This window comes from Schistocerca cancellata, chromosome 5, assembly GCF_023864275.1.
Source record: "Schistocerca cancellata isolate TAMUIC-IGC-003103 chromosome 5, iqSchCanc2.1, whole genome shotgun sequence".
NCBI lineage: Eukaryota > Metazoa > Arthropoda > Insecta > Orthoptera > Acrididae > Schistocerca > Schistocerca cancellata.
In genome coordinates this window covers 1,442,896-1,458,141 of record NC_064630.1, presented here as the reverse complement: position 1 = coordinate 1,458,141, position 15,246 = coordinate 1,442,896, and the positions used below count along the sequence as shown (strand labels likewise).

Sequence of the window (15,246 nt, the reverse complement as noted above, 5' to 3'; positions counted from 1 at the left end):
TCGCAAATGAAGTGTAGAATCAAACGCATCGGTTCGTAGTTGCAAAAATGGACACGCTTCATATTTGTCGATTACAGCGTCACTTGCCTTGAATGGAAAAGAACTGTTTGAGTAAACCGTAAGTATTTATTAGGCGTGTAATCCGAATGTGCAACAAAAAATCGGTGATTTCCGTTGGAAAATACGAAGTTGGCGACACCCACGCAGGAGGGGTGGTCAGAAGGTGGCCACTTGTAGATCAGACGATACACCGTCTTCACGAATTACTATTCGATACACCTAGCAGCACTTGGCAGAATAATTCTGACCGAGACGCGACTGTAAATACTGGCCTCCGGATTCTTTTCAGGAGACCGCTCGACTCCCGCGTCGGCGTTCGGTAGGAACTTAGCAACGCTGAAACTCACTGCAAGTCCAGGGATGCTCGCTGTCGAAGTTCCCAGTGGTTGTACTTTTTGTCGTATCGACCATACGTCGCTGAATAGATCTCCCCTTTACTAATAATTTCTTTCATCCAGAACATTTTTTCCGTACGATGCGTCATTTTCGAGGTATTTAGCTGTCGCTAGTTGACACAAACATTCTTTAACATTCTTTATAGTGTAAAGTCGTGTTTGTGTTGTTTATGACGACGAGGCAAAGGAGAGAGTGGACCACAGTGCCGGTGCGGGTATTGCTCCTTTAGGAAAGCACAATTTGGAGGGGGGGGGGGGGGGGTGGAGGGCTGCTGGAGGACGGATCGTCAACAATGTCGCATGTCATCATTCCTCCTGCGAGGACATTCTAATTTCAACCAGGATTTTCCTGTAGTCTAGTTATCGGAAGCCTTATGCCCCTATCTTTTCAAGCCTTGCTGTTCGAATACTGGTGCTAACCGTTTTTCAGTAACAGTTTTCTAACCGCCTACCTCCGACTGATAAGAATTCGTTACAGACGGCGCCTACGGAGGCGGGAAACATCTGCATTTTGTGTTAATTTCCTTTAAAAAAAAGTGGAGAAGGGAAAAAAGGAAATGTGTGTTACACAATAACATATCAATATAAATAATGCATTCTTTCCGACCAGTGTATAACGTGGTCAGACACATATTTGTGAGGTTAACAGACAGTTGTCAGTTGCGTTATTGCAGCCGTGTCTACAGAGTAGTGTTTTCGAAGTAATTCAAGAAAGTCAGATTTTCTTTCCTCCCACATTCCTGTGGAACGACATGTGATAATTTTCTGATCAAAATCTACGCCGCACGCCAATCCAGGCGCCACCCTTGATAGAGAGATTGAGCTTGTTCGGCTGTATCTTCAGAGGCACCGGTGTCTTGGCGACTACCTGGAAGCTGAACCTGGACATCAAGTAGAGGAGTACCACCTTTGCCTCCATCAACGCGAACCTCTGGGCTGGAAAAAATAAAACAATTGTCATAAAGCATACATATATTTTTGGTAGAACGTAACAGCCAGTTAGCATAGGTATTTGTCATGGGTGGCCGAATGTAAACGTCAGTATCGCCGTCTTTTTTCTGGAAGTTCCCAATCAGCTTAAATATTAGAACACGCCTAGTATTCAGATTACAATTACAAGTGTTTCAAGATCTTAACAGGTAAGCATTCTCAGCAGAAAAGTAATAGCTGTCACTTTGCCAACTGTTCTGTTTACCACATAATAATATTCTTCTCCAGCAGTATGTATTCAGACACTGACTATCGTGCTAGATTATACAGTAATCTCGGATAACTTTTTCTACGACCTGGCTAAAGCATTTTATCGTGGAAATCACAGTATTCTCCTAAATAAATTGAAGTTTTATGGGATTCATAGATAGCCAATCAACGGATAATGCACCAAATGAACGCAGAAAGTAGTATTTATTAATTCATCCAATACTGTCTGGGGCGTAATTCTGACAGGGGGGATATCACATATGGGGTTCCTCAAGGCTCAATCTTAGGTCCACTATTGTTCCTCATATGAGATGATGATGTTTGGTTTGTGGGGCGCTCAACTGCGCGGTCATCAGCGGGTATAAAAAGTCCCAATTTGTACACAGTCCAATTTTTATACAATCCAATTTAGCCACTGTCACGAATGGTGGTGATGATGAAATGATAAGAACAACACAAACACCCAGTCCCCAGGCAGCTAAAATCCCCAACCCAGCCAGAAATCGAACCTGGGACTCCTGTGATCCAGAGGCAGCAATGTTAGCCACTAGAGCACGAGCTGCAGATCCTCATATATATATACGATCTCCCATCTAATATACAGCAAGCAGAATTAGTTCTTTTTGAAGATGACACTAGTACTGTAATCAATCCAAGCGTGTGTACAGAAACAGAATAAATGGTAAACAGTGTTGTTAAAACATATCATTGATTGGTATCCTGTGAATGGTGTCACCATCAATTTTAAAAAAACACAACATATTTAATTCTGCATATCTAGAGGTACTACACCAATGATAAATGTAATAGGGTGGAAACTTCGAAATAGGGTGTTACAGGGTGTAAACTTCGAATTTGTAAGTGTCCATACTGATGAGAATTTAAACTGGAAAAAAAACAAATTTTGGAACTCCTCAAACAACTCAGGTCAGCCACATTGGCACTTAGAATCATAGTAAATCTCGGGGAGACACTGATCAGTAGTTGACATATTTTAAATATTTTTATTCAATAATGTCATACGGGGATAATGTTCTGGGGCAGCTCATCTTTAAGCCCAGAAACGTGCAATGAGGGTAAAACATGGCATTCACCCATGATCAACTTGTAGACATCTGTTTAAAGATTTGGGCATTCTCACTAATGCTTCACAGTATATTTATCCTCTCACTAAGTTTGTTGTAAATAATCCACTACACTCACAACTCCTTCTATTCTGTAAAAGAATTTGTATTATAGTAATGTGTAAAAGGTGGTAGGTAGGAATTACTAACTCCACTAACCCATATACATTTATATATAACTTTGAATTGTATAGTATGTATGTGTTTTACAAATTAATTAGCAATGTGAACGCAACATGACTCGTTCCGCGTCATTACGACATGAGACCGACTAACTAACTGCTCACAGTGCTGAGACAGGGCACAGGGTTGGCTTGAAAGGGCTGTGAACCGAGTTCGAATACTGTTGTCAGTTATGCCTGGAGGGAAATGGCGAGATGGAAGACATATGGGCATGTTTGACACCACCTCCCAGGGAATTCATGCCTCCACTATCGGTATACTCCATTATTTGCGGAAGTAATTTTACTGACCACAAACTGTATTGAACTACTTTGCGAGGGAGAGGAAAGTACTTGAGAGATCCCCTTTCCCCGCTCCACAATCAGAATACCGCCTTTTCTCGGGCATTGCTTGGCTCTCTGTTAGCTCAATAGAATGAGTGTATAAGAAAAGTTAAATGAGCAGAGTTACGAGAAGTTAAAATGTTCTTTCATTGTCTGTCCTGTTGAGACTGAATCTGAAATTCTTGCATCGAGACTGTGCCATGAAACTTTAATAACATTTTTGCTCGTTGTCTCAGCTCGCAGTGGTTGTAGTTGTTACTGTATCGATCACATATCGTTGAATCGATCGACATGCAGCAATGGTGGCGTCACAAACTGCCGAGAACATGACCGATTGCTTCATATTAAAAATTGTTTGATGTTTTCGAAAGAGATTACGCTGAATAAAATTTGGTCGTGGTATCATAGCGTACACGTCTGCCTAAGGCTTATGATTGCTTGTAATTTCCTGTTTTTCTTACCTTTTTTAAAAACAGTTGACTTATAAATTAGTTTTTGGATTGGATACGCCTTGAGCAATCGCAACTTTTCTTCTTTCTTTCACCGAGACAAGTTTCTCTGCAATTACAGCAGGTAACTTCACTGAAACACGTGTAGATAAAAAAACCGGTAGCTGCGTTTGCTCAGTGCGGAACCTACGGAAAAACAAATTTTAAGCTAACGTGGAAACATGCGTGAGCTTACAACAGAAGAAGAATATAAATATACAGACGTCAGAACATGAATCCACTTGTAGCTTTTCATAAACTCTTTGAGATTATAACTAAAGTTAGTATTACACGTTGATAGACGGAACCAACTTTTCTTCGCTGTGAGGTAGTTGCTTTAAATGCAAAACTGTTTCCATGAAGTACATCGATCAAAACTCCGGCATAAAAGTACCATAGACTTGGTTTCAGTCAATTCTTACAGACACCTATTTGAAACAACAGAACTATTTTCTATGAAACAGAAGTAGCATGTGGAGGAGGTAAACGTACGTAAATAAATGTAGTTAATCCTACCTCAGGGCAACAAGATAGTATGTTTTTTACGGCTAATTTATAATAAGTAACGCTTTTTTAATGGGATGATTCAGTCTGAGTCTGCAAAAATTTTTGAAACGCAGTGGTCGTGATGTTTTTCTTGACTAATAGAGCGACAGTATTTTGGACGAAAAGTCTGTTCTTTTAGAGTATGGTGGATGAGAGCTTAAGTTCTTAAATGCTATGTGATTTTATTAAAAATGTTCTAGCTTAAGAATTTGACTGTACTTAGCTTTTAGTTACAGCCTATCGCGTTTATCTGACGTATCATTATCTTTACGGAACTGATAAGATTGAAATATAAGGTCAATGTTGATAGCTGGAAATATAAGTTTTGCATTTACAGAAATACAGCACGTAGCCAGCGCTAAACGATGGTTTCTAACATTGAAATGGTGTATATAGAAGTGAGATTAAAGCAACAAAATTTACTAACAGAAAATAGCTTACCAATGCATATGCGAGGTCCGGCGCCGAAAGGGAAGTACGTGAAGGGCTTGATGCGGTGCTTGTTCTCTGGACTGAAGCGTTCCGGATCGAAACTCTCTGGGTCCGGGAAGTACTTTGGGTCGTGGTGGATGGCGTGCACAGGAATCCAGATGATCTCGCCTGGCCTCAGCTGGACGCCTCGGCACACCCCCGTGTCCGGCAGCTGGTAGGGGCGCACGCACACCCTGTCCAGCGCCACGCCTGGCGTGTACATCCGCAGCGTTTCTGCCAACAGGTAAACACACACTATCACTCTGAGCATTCACTCAGGCGTTCGCTGCATGACATAAACCTTCTACATCGAAAATCACATGGGCGTCAAATGTCATTTGTTAATGAGATTCTGGATAGCAACAGATACACACTTTTACAGTTACAGTTTTTACTGGCCATCAAACATTAATACAATTCATATCGCCGGGTCCAGCCATCAAGGAAAAATTAAAAGCTGCAAAATAAATAAATAAGTAAAATAAAATAAGTGAGAACTGAAGTTCTAGTAGTTCACCATGTATCACAGGATTCAAAAAGTGACACTTGATAATAATATAAATTTAAAATGGAACCACACAACACAGGCAACGGTAGCATTTTGAAAGCAGACGTTTCTGGTTCGATTGCCTACTGTCGAGTACCGCTGACCGCATGGCGGAACGAAAATCCAGTCGACTTTCGCGCAGGAAATTTACGATACAAGTACACACAAGTAAGTATTCGAAATTTTTTGGATAATGAGGAATTTCATAAAATCGAATAATTATTTGGATATTTATCTGGCACCAAAAGAAAAGTACTTGTATCGAATCAGTGTTACCAGAATATCCGAGTAGTGAGTGGGTGAGTGATTGCTGACGCGCTAGCTGCTGTAGAGACGTCAACACACATCTTGGTAAAGTCTTCTGATTATGTCGAAGAGAAGGGTCTGGAGAAAAGTATTTGCAATATTCAAAATTATACCAGTGACTGACGGTTTGTCAACACAATTATCATACCAATATCAGCAAATGTCAAAGAAAATGGTTCAAATGGCTCTGAGCACTATGGGACTTAACTGCTGTGGTCATCAGTCCCCTAGAACTTAGAACTACTTAAACCTAACTAACCTAAGGACATCACACACATCCATGCCCGAGGCAGGATTCGAACCTGCGACCGTAGCGGTCACGCGGTTCCAGACTGTAGCGCCTAGAAACGCACGGCCACTCCGGCCGGCAAATGTCAATGAATGCAAGGACGTTTTATTAAGAGAGCTGAAGAAAATGTGTGGGTTCGTTGAATTGAATGGACAAGCAGCCACTGCTCCCCTGTTGGATCCAAGATTTCAAAACCTAAATTTTCAAGATCCAGCAGCATGAGGGCGATCCACATAAAACTCAGAAGTGTGGTTTATGAGCAACAAAGCAGCCCAAATGAAATGGAGGAATCCGAATTTTGGAAACAACAAATATCTAGCGCACGGCAACAAAAAGAAAAATGAAACACACCGAACTGGCGAAGTATCTCTTTATCTGTCAAACTCTGCAAACTCTTAACAAATTTGCTGAATGGGAAGATGTGAAAGTCCTTTGTCCTGTTTGTACAAATATGCACAACAATAACCTTTCGTCCTTGCAACATCTGTGCCTAGTGAGAGTTTATTTTCAAAAGTTGGTGAGTAAATTGCTCTTTTGGGGAAACTTTCCAAAAGGTGTTTTTCGTTGAACTTTTATAGTTAACAAGGAAATGAAAGTATTTAATTTGCCTTACTGACAATCGCCACGCCGCGTTACTTCAGTGAGAAATAGCGGCTCCGGCCACGAAGACTGCCAACGGCTCAGAGAGCAGTATGCAGGCCACCTGCTCCTGGACATCCGCATCCAGTGATGATGCCTGTCGGCTCACGATGACGTGGTGGTCGATCAGTACCATTGGGTGTTCCGAGGCTTGGTAGGACGGAGAGAGAGAGAGAGAGAGAGAGAGAGACAGAGAGAATTTGTTTTATTAGGATACATAAAATAAGGCACCGAGTAAAATATCATACGATGGAGGTCTGATAAGTCTAGTAAAAAGGAAGAAAAAAACGTTTGCTTCATAAACTACGGAAGGCACTAACTACTGATAGGGATAGTTAGCAAATGAAAGATATTAATAGAGAACAAACAATGTATTTACCTTAATAGTCATAATATATATAGCAGTTCATGACAAATTACAAAATTCCGCCATCTCTCTCCTTACATCCACCACTGCTGGCGGCTCACCTCCCACTGTGCAACGCTACGCGCTGTTCACATCCAGCTGCCGCTGCCTAACACTACAATGGCAGACAACAATGCAAACTAGCAACAGGCTGCACACAGCACAGCCAGTGATTTTCATACAGAGCGCTACGTGGCATTACCAATATAAAAATCTAAACAGCCTACTTACATAGCCCCCATGCTCCCCACAAAAAATTTTACAAAGTTTTTTGGCCAGTGGCCAATAATGATTTGATAAAATTTTTTATAATTACACTAACAAAGATATCAAATACACACACTTATTTATACAATGTTGGTCAAAAGCTAAAATTTTCTCACAGTCCATAAAGACAGTCCTGATCATTCATCACAGTAAAACTGCCGTTTCTTTTATCAAAGTCTGAGGAGTAAAAGACAATGCACACGGAAGTAGTGGATGTCCATGCAGTCTTGAAGAAGTAGTGTTGTCCTTCCAACAGAAAGACAGTGCTGACTCTTGACATGCTGACAGGTAATGGGCCACAACAGAGCAAACCCACAGCAGAGTCAGTCGACGTTTTGAAGAAGATTGGTAGGTAGGTCATCACAGAGTAGACCCACTGTAGTCCTGGTAGAGATTGTGGTGTCGCCATATGAAACGTCCCCTTAGAACAATTTATACACGACTGTGCTTAAACTGACACATAATATTATTTAGCGCAACGCAATCTGACTTTCAAAAATCCCTGCAAAAGAATGGCCCTGAGTAACATTAAACTATACCTTTCAGAAATCACTTACCTCACAAAAATCTTCATTACTCGAACTACTGCAATACAGCGAGTGCCACTATTGCCAGCTAAATAAAAGATTCAAACTACAGAAGGCACTAACTACTGATAGGGATAGTTAGCAAATGAAAGGTATTAATAGAGATCAAACAATGTATTTACCTTAATAGTCATAATATATATATAGCAGTTCATGACAAATTACAAAATTCCGCCATCTCTCTCCTTACATCCACCACTGCTGGCGGCTCACGTCCCACTGTGCAACGCTACGCGCTGTTCACATCCAGCTGCCGCTGCCTAACACTACAATGGCAGACAACAATGCAAACTAGCCACAGGCTGCACACAGCACAGCCAGTGATTTTCATACAGAGCGCTACGTGGCATTACCAATATAAAAATCTAAACAGCCTACTTACATGGTGAATGGACAGGAGCAGCTGGTGGCGTATGATTCTGGACAGTTAAATATGGCAGAGCGGAATTATTCCATAATGGAAAGGAGATGTTGGCTGCAATACATGGAGTAACGTATTTTAGTTGTTACCTTTATGGTAGGAACTTCAAGGTCGTGACAGATCATGCAGCGTTGAGATGGTTACTGGGACTCAAGGTCTCCTTCTAGTCGGTTAACATGGCTGGGCCCTAAAATTAAGTGACTTTGACTTTGAAGTAATTCATAAGCCAGGGAAGAAACATGGGAATGCAGATGCATTAAGTAGCAAACTACACACAGTAGAAGTAACGGGTAAGATTGTCGCAAAGGCCACAAGCAGAGGATAAGGAATGCCAGAGTTTTAGAATTCAACCACATCTCATTGTGGAGGGAAATTTGTTGTGTAGAGCTACCCGGTGCAGACCAGGAGTAGTGGTACCAAAGAGTTTGAGAGAGGAATTCTTAAAGCAGGCCCATGATCATGTGCTTTCGTGGTATGGTGGTCGTTGAGTAACAGAAAGACGAGTAGCAGAACAATTTTGGTGCCGCACTTGAAGAAGGGATGTGGACATTATGTAGCAAATTGTGTGACATATGCACAGCGAGCGGATGTGTTGCGCACAAGAATTCCATTGCAATAGTTACCAGAGGCTTCCGAACCATTCAAGTTTATCGGGCTAAATATTTGTGGGCCGTTCAACAAAACACCGGCAGGGAATCGTTACGTTTTAACTATAGTTGATCACTTTTCGCGGTTTCTAGCCATGTTCGCAATACCAGACCAACAGGCAAGTACGGTAGCACAAGCTTTAGTCAATAACTGGTTATTGAAGTCTGGGGTGCCTGGTACCACAATTATGGATCTGGGAACGAACTTCATGTCCGAATTAATGTCACAGTTGTATCGTTTATTGAGAATTAAGACATTACGGACCAGTCCATTTCATCTGCAGGCGAATGTGAGAACGGAGCGAGTACATAGGACAATTTGGAAAATGATAAGTTATTATGTGAATGGAAACCATGATAACTGGGACGTTTATCTTGTGTATGTGGTATCGAGTTATAACACTAAAATACATTCAGGGGTCGGAATGTCACCGTTCGAGGTGGTCCAAGGAAGAAAGATGCCATCGCCATTTGACGTTCTATGTCCGAAATTGGGAGCTAAATGGGATGCAGTGAGGGAATTTGCACGGACAATACGGGATGTCTGGAAGAGGGTACAGAAGGACGATACGAAAGCGTTAGAGAGGCAGGAAGAGCCGAACAGGCGGTTGGGACCTCTACCACAGTACAGGGTAGGTCAATGGGTATTAATCACGAATCCATATACTCCTAAGGGAAAGACGAAAAAATTCTTGACGAAGTACCACGGACCATACCAGGTTGTGGAGATGACTTCGCCTGTGAATGTTAAAGTGCAGCTGCCAACAAAAACATTCATTATCCTCGTAATAGAGTAAAGCCTTTTAAAGCAATGTTGGACAGATTACCTCAATTGCAAGGAGGTGACCCGACTGCCGAGACTAGGCAAAGCAAGCGGAGGAAGAAGGTCTCTGCGGAAGAACAACAGTGGACACATAATGTGTAATATTGTATGGCATGTTTACATTTTGTTTTTGAATCAAGTGATAATTTGCGTTTTTCTTGTGTGTGTGTGTGTGTGTGTGTGTGTGTGTGTGTGTGTGCGTTTTTTTTCTATCTCTTTTTCTCGCATTTTGGTGTGTCCTATAATAATTGCGTTTTTCTTCTTTGTTGTTTTAGTTTTTTTGTCATTGTATGGGGGAGACTACTTTTTAGGGGCAGAGTGAACTATCGGGAATTTTTGAGAATTGGAAAAGGGGTAGTACAGGCATGTTTTGTTCTTTTTCTTCGCAGGGTCAGAACATATGTGGACGTGTTGGATGATAGCCATGGGGATGCTGATCTGTGGTGGAACAACAGATAATGATCGAGTCCTTGCAGACAGGGGTACTGTATTCATGGCAGCCAAATATATAAGTAACAAGTCATAAGTGGTCGCTATGACAACAATAGAGGTATGGAAGATCAGGAATGAAGTACGAAAATTACAGGAATCGTTCTCGGAAATGTATACTGAGGGGGGAAAGGAATCACATACTAAAAGAAGTCCTGGGGGAATATCAAGAATTACAGTTGACTTATAGTAAACTTAGGGATCAATTGTCTCGTTTAGTGGAGAGTGTGCCACAGATGATAACTAGGCGCAAGAGGGGATGGATAAATGCAGGGGGAAAGTATTGAAAACGGTGTTCAGTACAGTGGATGACGATGATGTCCGAGCACTGAAGCAGTCAGTAATGCAGGTGGAACAAGCGGTCAGTGAGGTTAGAGGAACCACAGAGAGGCACCCAAGACGTTTGTCAAGCCTAGAAACGAGGGTCTTGAACAACACCAAGCTCGTAGGAACCTTAGCGGAGGAGTTGACACGATATGCGGGAGAGACACGGGAAGTTATAAGTAGCGATTTGGGGATGATGCAGAAAAGATTAAACATATTGGATGGTATGTTGGCTATTGCCAGGTTGCTCAGGGAATTAGCAGACCGATTAAGTGAAGAACGTACAGAAGTTACGATGTTACAGGAAGCAGTATATCATGTGGTAAACAGGCATCTTAGTCCAGTGTTAATCTCGGCAGACTATCTTTTTAGAGGATTAGAATTAGCGAAGAGGCAATTTCCAACAGATATAGAACATGTAGTGGTGGTAACACAGGCCACTATACCAATGTTCTTTCATGTGCCATTGGTACAGGTGAGGACGGATCGGGCGCGAGTTTACATCGATGTCAATTTTCCAATAGCCAGAGTTGACTCACGTTATGAGTGTTACACTATCCATCCATACCCAGTGAAATGGAAAGAGATCGGTAGATGGGTGCAGATTAGGAAGCGAGATGTACTTTTCATTTCGGTGAACAGAGAAACTCATGGAGTACGGCCGTTGTCATAGTTGGAGTATTTTAGACAGGGACGAGTGATGATTTGCCCTAATCGACCAGCTTTTACGGATAGTAGTACAAGCGAAGTTGTATTGTTCCTGGGGATTACGAATGGCTCAAGTTATGAGAAAGAGGTGTTATTGGACACACTCCTACTTCCAGAAGGTAGGGAGGCATTGGTTACATTCGGTATTTACGTGAATTTGGGTTATGGTAACTTGTTATACCAATCAGAGAGCGGATAAAATAAGGAGGTTGCAACTGTGAGAAAGTCGAATAATTATAAACGGTATGGTTCGTGAGATTGTGGGGCAGGATTTCTATCTTCCAGCATCACATACAGGTGAAACAGCTTTAAATTTGTCACATTGGAAGTTGTTTTATCCGGAAGGGGTTCTAGAGATATTACCAGTGAAGAATCTGACATATTTAAACTTCACGTTAAACCCATAGTTTTTGGAAACGTAACATTCCTTTATTAATGAACAGGAAGGATCTATTATGGTTAATAATGTATTGTAGTACACGTTCGAACATTACAACAGTATCGGTGCAACAGAATAATGACAGTGAGATTTTCAGCCACAGGGTGAGCCGGTTTTCTATTTTTCTTGAGTATAGCTTTGTGGAGAATGTGGAAACGTGCACCAGTAGACGAGCTGCCAATACATCAGTTGCCTACGGCAAGGGTAACCAGTGTAAACAATGTACAGGTGTAGAGTTAGTGTTTTGATGTTCTCATTAGTTTTAGTCTGTAGAATGTAAGTTTTGTGAGCATGGTATGTTTATGCAGCCACAATCCACATCTGTTATATTTCGATTCAGGACGAATGTTGTTGAAAGGAGGGAGGTGTGCTGTGCTAGTATTAGTCCTAATCGAAGGAAAGGGAAATTTTGTCAGAATTCAATGAAGGCGCGGTTGGGCGATGAAATCTGGGGCTGCTGGCAGAGTGTGGTAACAGTCGACAGCCAGCGGGCCAGGCAAGGTAAACACGGCACTCACAGGTGCAGAACTTCGATGGCAGTGTTGCATGTACAATTTGTTTTGAGTGGAGCAACAACGAGACAGAATACTGCAGCGTTGCTTTGAGTTATTGTGATGTATGAGGCGGGGCACTAGGCCAGAGCCAAGAGTGGCGATTTGTAAGTAGCTGACATGTGGGAATTTATCCCTGCCATATTTTCTGTCTCTCCCTGACACTACATCAGAAGCGAAGGGAAAACTGATATAAATAGACGGACAATTTTAGCTTTGGACAGAGTGTGCCATGTCAGCCAAGTGTCGGGACAGACCTGTGCTGGGCTTCACTACAGGGGCCAGTCTAGCAGCAATGTTATAAGTATTCTGCATAAACTTGTATTCTGTTTTCTGTGTACTTGTCCGGGCTATATTCCACATCCGGGGACACAACAGAGGGGCGGGACAGAACGACAGCCTGGAACTTGGAGAGATCGCACAGTCTGCCTGAAAGAGGGCAGCGGCAGCAGTCTGCAGCGGGTCCAGGAGGGGCTCGGTTCCGATCCAGTCTATGGGCCATGTTCGCTTCCCACCTGGTGTACCGGGGTCGTGGCAAGGCGTACGCTGCAGGAGGCACGGCAGTGCTGCAACAGTGCCAGAGATGGAAGTGGGTGTTGCTATTCGGCAAGCACCACTAGCAGCAAGTTGCAGCACAGCATCCAGGAGGGCGCGGGTTCGAGTCTGGTCCTGTCCAGGGAGCAGTGGCGGCCCGAGGGCCACGGGTGACCAGTACACCCACCTTCATCCCATGGTTGGACAGAGCAGGCCAAACAGGACGGAGGGCAGAGAGGACAGGACCAGGCACTGTAGCAGTCTCCGGAGTCGCGGGCAGCAGCGCGGCGCAGGTCGCAACGCATCAGTGGGCGGCGACTGGGAGAGCGCGGCCGACTTACAGAGGGGTGGCCTTGGTGACGGCAGCAGTGGCATCGGCATACCAGGAGTCTGCTGAGCCGGCTGGACTCACGTGACAGTGCGTGAGTGGCATGCCGGCACTACGCTTCACCCATCGAGTACTGTAAATTATCTGAGTAAACGAATGTTACCGAATACCGCTGTATCAATCTGCTCTGCCCCTTCATGCTCTTGAACTTGCTCGGCCTGCCGACAAAATATGGTGTGTTGGGTCCCGGCTTCAGCTTTGACATCTGGAGCCTCGGGTTCGACACACTGACTCCACAACACTAAATTCATAATCGGAGCAGAAACCATTCGGTCTCGAGTACAGCCAAGTACAATAATGAGGATATGTTTTATGCTGTGCGGTATGTGAACCTCGACTCAGCAATAATACTTTAGCGGCACATTTAACTTGGTAAGCGCTGGCCAGCCACCTGGTCCAACTGTCCCCCAATGATGTGAGCAGTTACAGTAGAGACGTAAATGTAATTTAGTTTTCGAACAGAGGGAAATAATGGTACAACTCAGGTGTTACGCTTCTTAGCCGATCTGAAGGAAAACATGCTCTCAATCTTAAGTAGCAAAGTACTGTAACTAAAGACAAGAGAGATGCAAACTCCTGACTTTAAGAAGGGTAACTTTTGTGCTTGAGCTATGAGCGGCATAAAGGCGCACACCTGCGATTTCACTATGAAGTTAAATATTGAAGCCACCAGGATGTCATAGTCGTCTGGTCATCTCTGAACTTATTCCATATCGGACTCTCAGGAAAGCGATTACATTTCAGCACTCCTACGCCGACAACGAGGTTATCAACAACAGAATTCCAAGCCACCAAACATTTCCTCCTCCTCCACTTTCACGACGTGCTGTCCTCCATTTGCCATCGTTCGGCAGTGACGTATCACAAAGTTTCATGCATTACTTCCAGTAAGTTTGGCAGCTTAAATGTCTTGTTATTTGTCGCGACAACTCCCTTATCTTGGCTCCAGATCAATTCTATTGCGTTCAGATAGCAGTGGTACGATGATAACTGTAAAAATGCAGCATTTATAGAGAGTGCTCGACTCTGTGAATATGGTTTTCGGTGATTCTATGACGCTTATCACTCAGGGTCGTGTGAGACCACATCTGTCCTATAAAACAGTGGTCATAATCAAACAAAGAGTATTTGATTTTTCACTTTTCCCCCAAAAAATTAATTGTGTAATGTTTTCTTAACTTCAAAACCTGTAACAATCTTTTATAATATATGGATAATTAAGAATCTGTATTTGCAATGAAAACCAGAATTCTGCGTGTGATATGTAATTAGAAATCAGAAGACATGCCTCTTTCTTCAAATATGATGGTTAAGTATGAGTTAATTACCATGTATTGATAAATTTTATATTTAAATGATTTAGATATTGAAACGGAACAAAAATAATTGTTGATCATAACGGGTTTCGAACCAATGCCCGCCAGCCCACTTAACTAACAAGCAACGACGCTACCTATTACATCACTATTACAAATAAATATTCAGTATATCATGTTACTCAATAAACTTCAAAGCTCATTTTCCTATGTAAGTTGTGAAAAACATTCAGAGGAACTTGTTTGTAGCCATTAACAGTGTTCAACGCGCGTGTTTCAGTACGAAACAGGAAGCAGTGTCATCCATTTTCGCGGTACATATGGACAGTGAGACAATCCGAGCACAAGTAGCGCCTACAGAGACTGTGACTGTACACGATTTTCGAAGTAAAAATTATGTGGCTAAAGTATCATTAAGAAAAATGTTGATGGCTGTTAACACATCAGAATGTCTTAAAGTTTCATTTACAGTGACAGTTATTCCCAAGAGCGGAACAACACCAGCATAGAGAGCTATGGCTGCTCACCTGTCATCGCGTTTGCGTTTGTTTACATCAGGTTTACCCTTATGATGAACGGAGTGTAATCACTTTCACGTCGCGCTGCCCGTGTGGACGCTCTGGCTGCTGGTCCTACGCTCCCACGCGTTTGACGTGGGTGTGATTCACTTGACTTACTGGCCCGACCGCCATACATTTACGTTCCCATAGTTATTTAGTGGCACCTGAAGACGGAGTTTTAAGCTTCAAATCCGGACGTAGAGTAAATGAAGAAA

The 15,246-nt window shown here is 42.7% G+C and overlaps 1 protein-coding gene across 1 annotated transcript in view; it reads right to left on the bottom strand.

Moving 5' to 3' along the window:
* Window positions 1-727: 727 nt before the first annotated feature.
* LOC126188110 (cytochrome P450 9e2-like) overlaps window positions 728-15,246 on the bottom strand; it is a 78,243-nt gene continuing 63,724 nt past the window's right edge. Inside the window, exons 7-8 of the mRNA XM_049929576.1 lie at window positions 4,761-5,024; window positions 728-1,391 (exon numbers count right to left, since the gene is read on the bottom strand). Of these exons, the coding sequence (XP_049785533.1) occupies window positions 1,225-1,391; window positions 4,761-5,024 (431 nt within the window). The 3' untranslated portion in view covers window positions 728-1,224. The remainder of the gene's footprint in view (window positions 1,392-4,760; window positions 5,025-15,246) is intronic.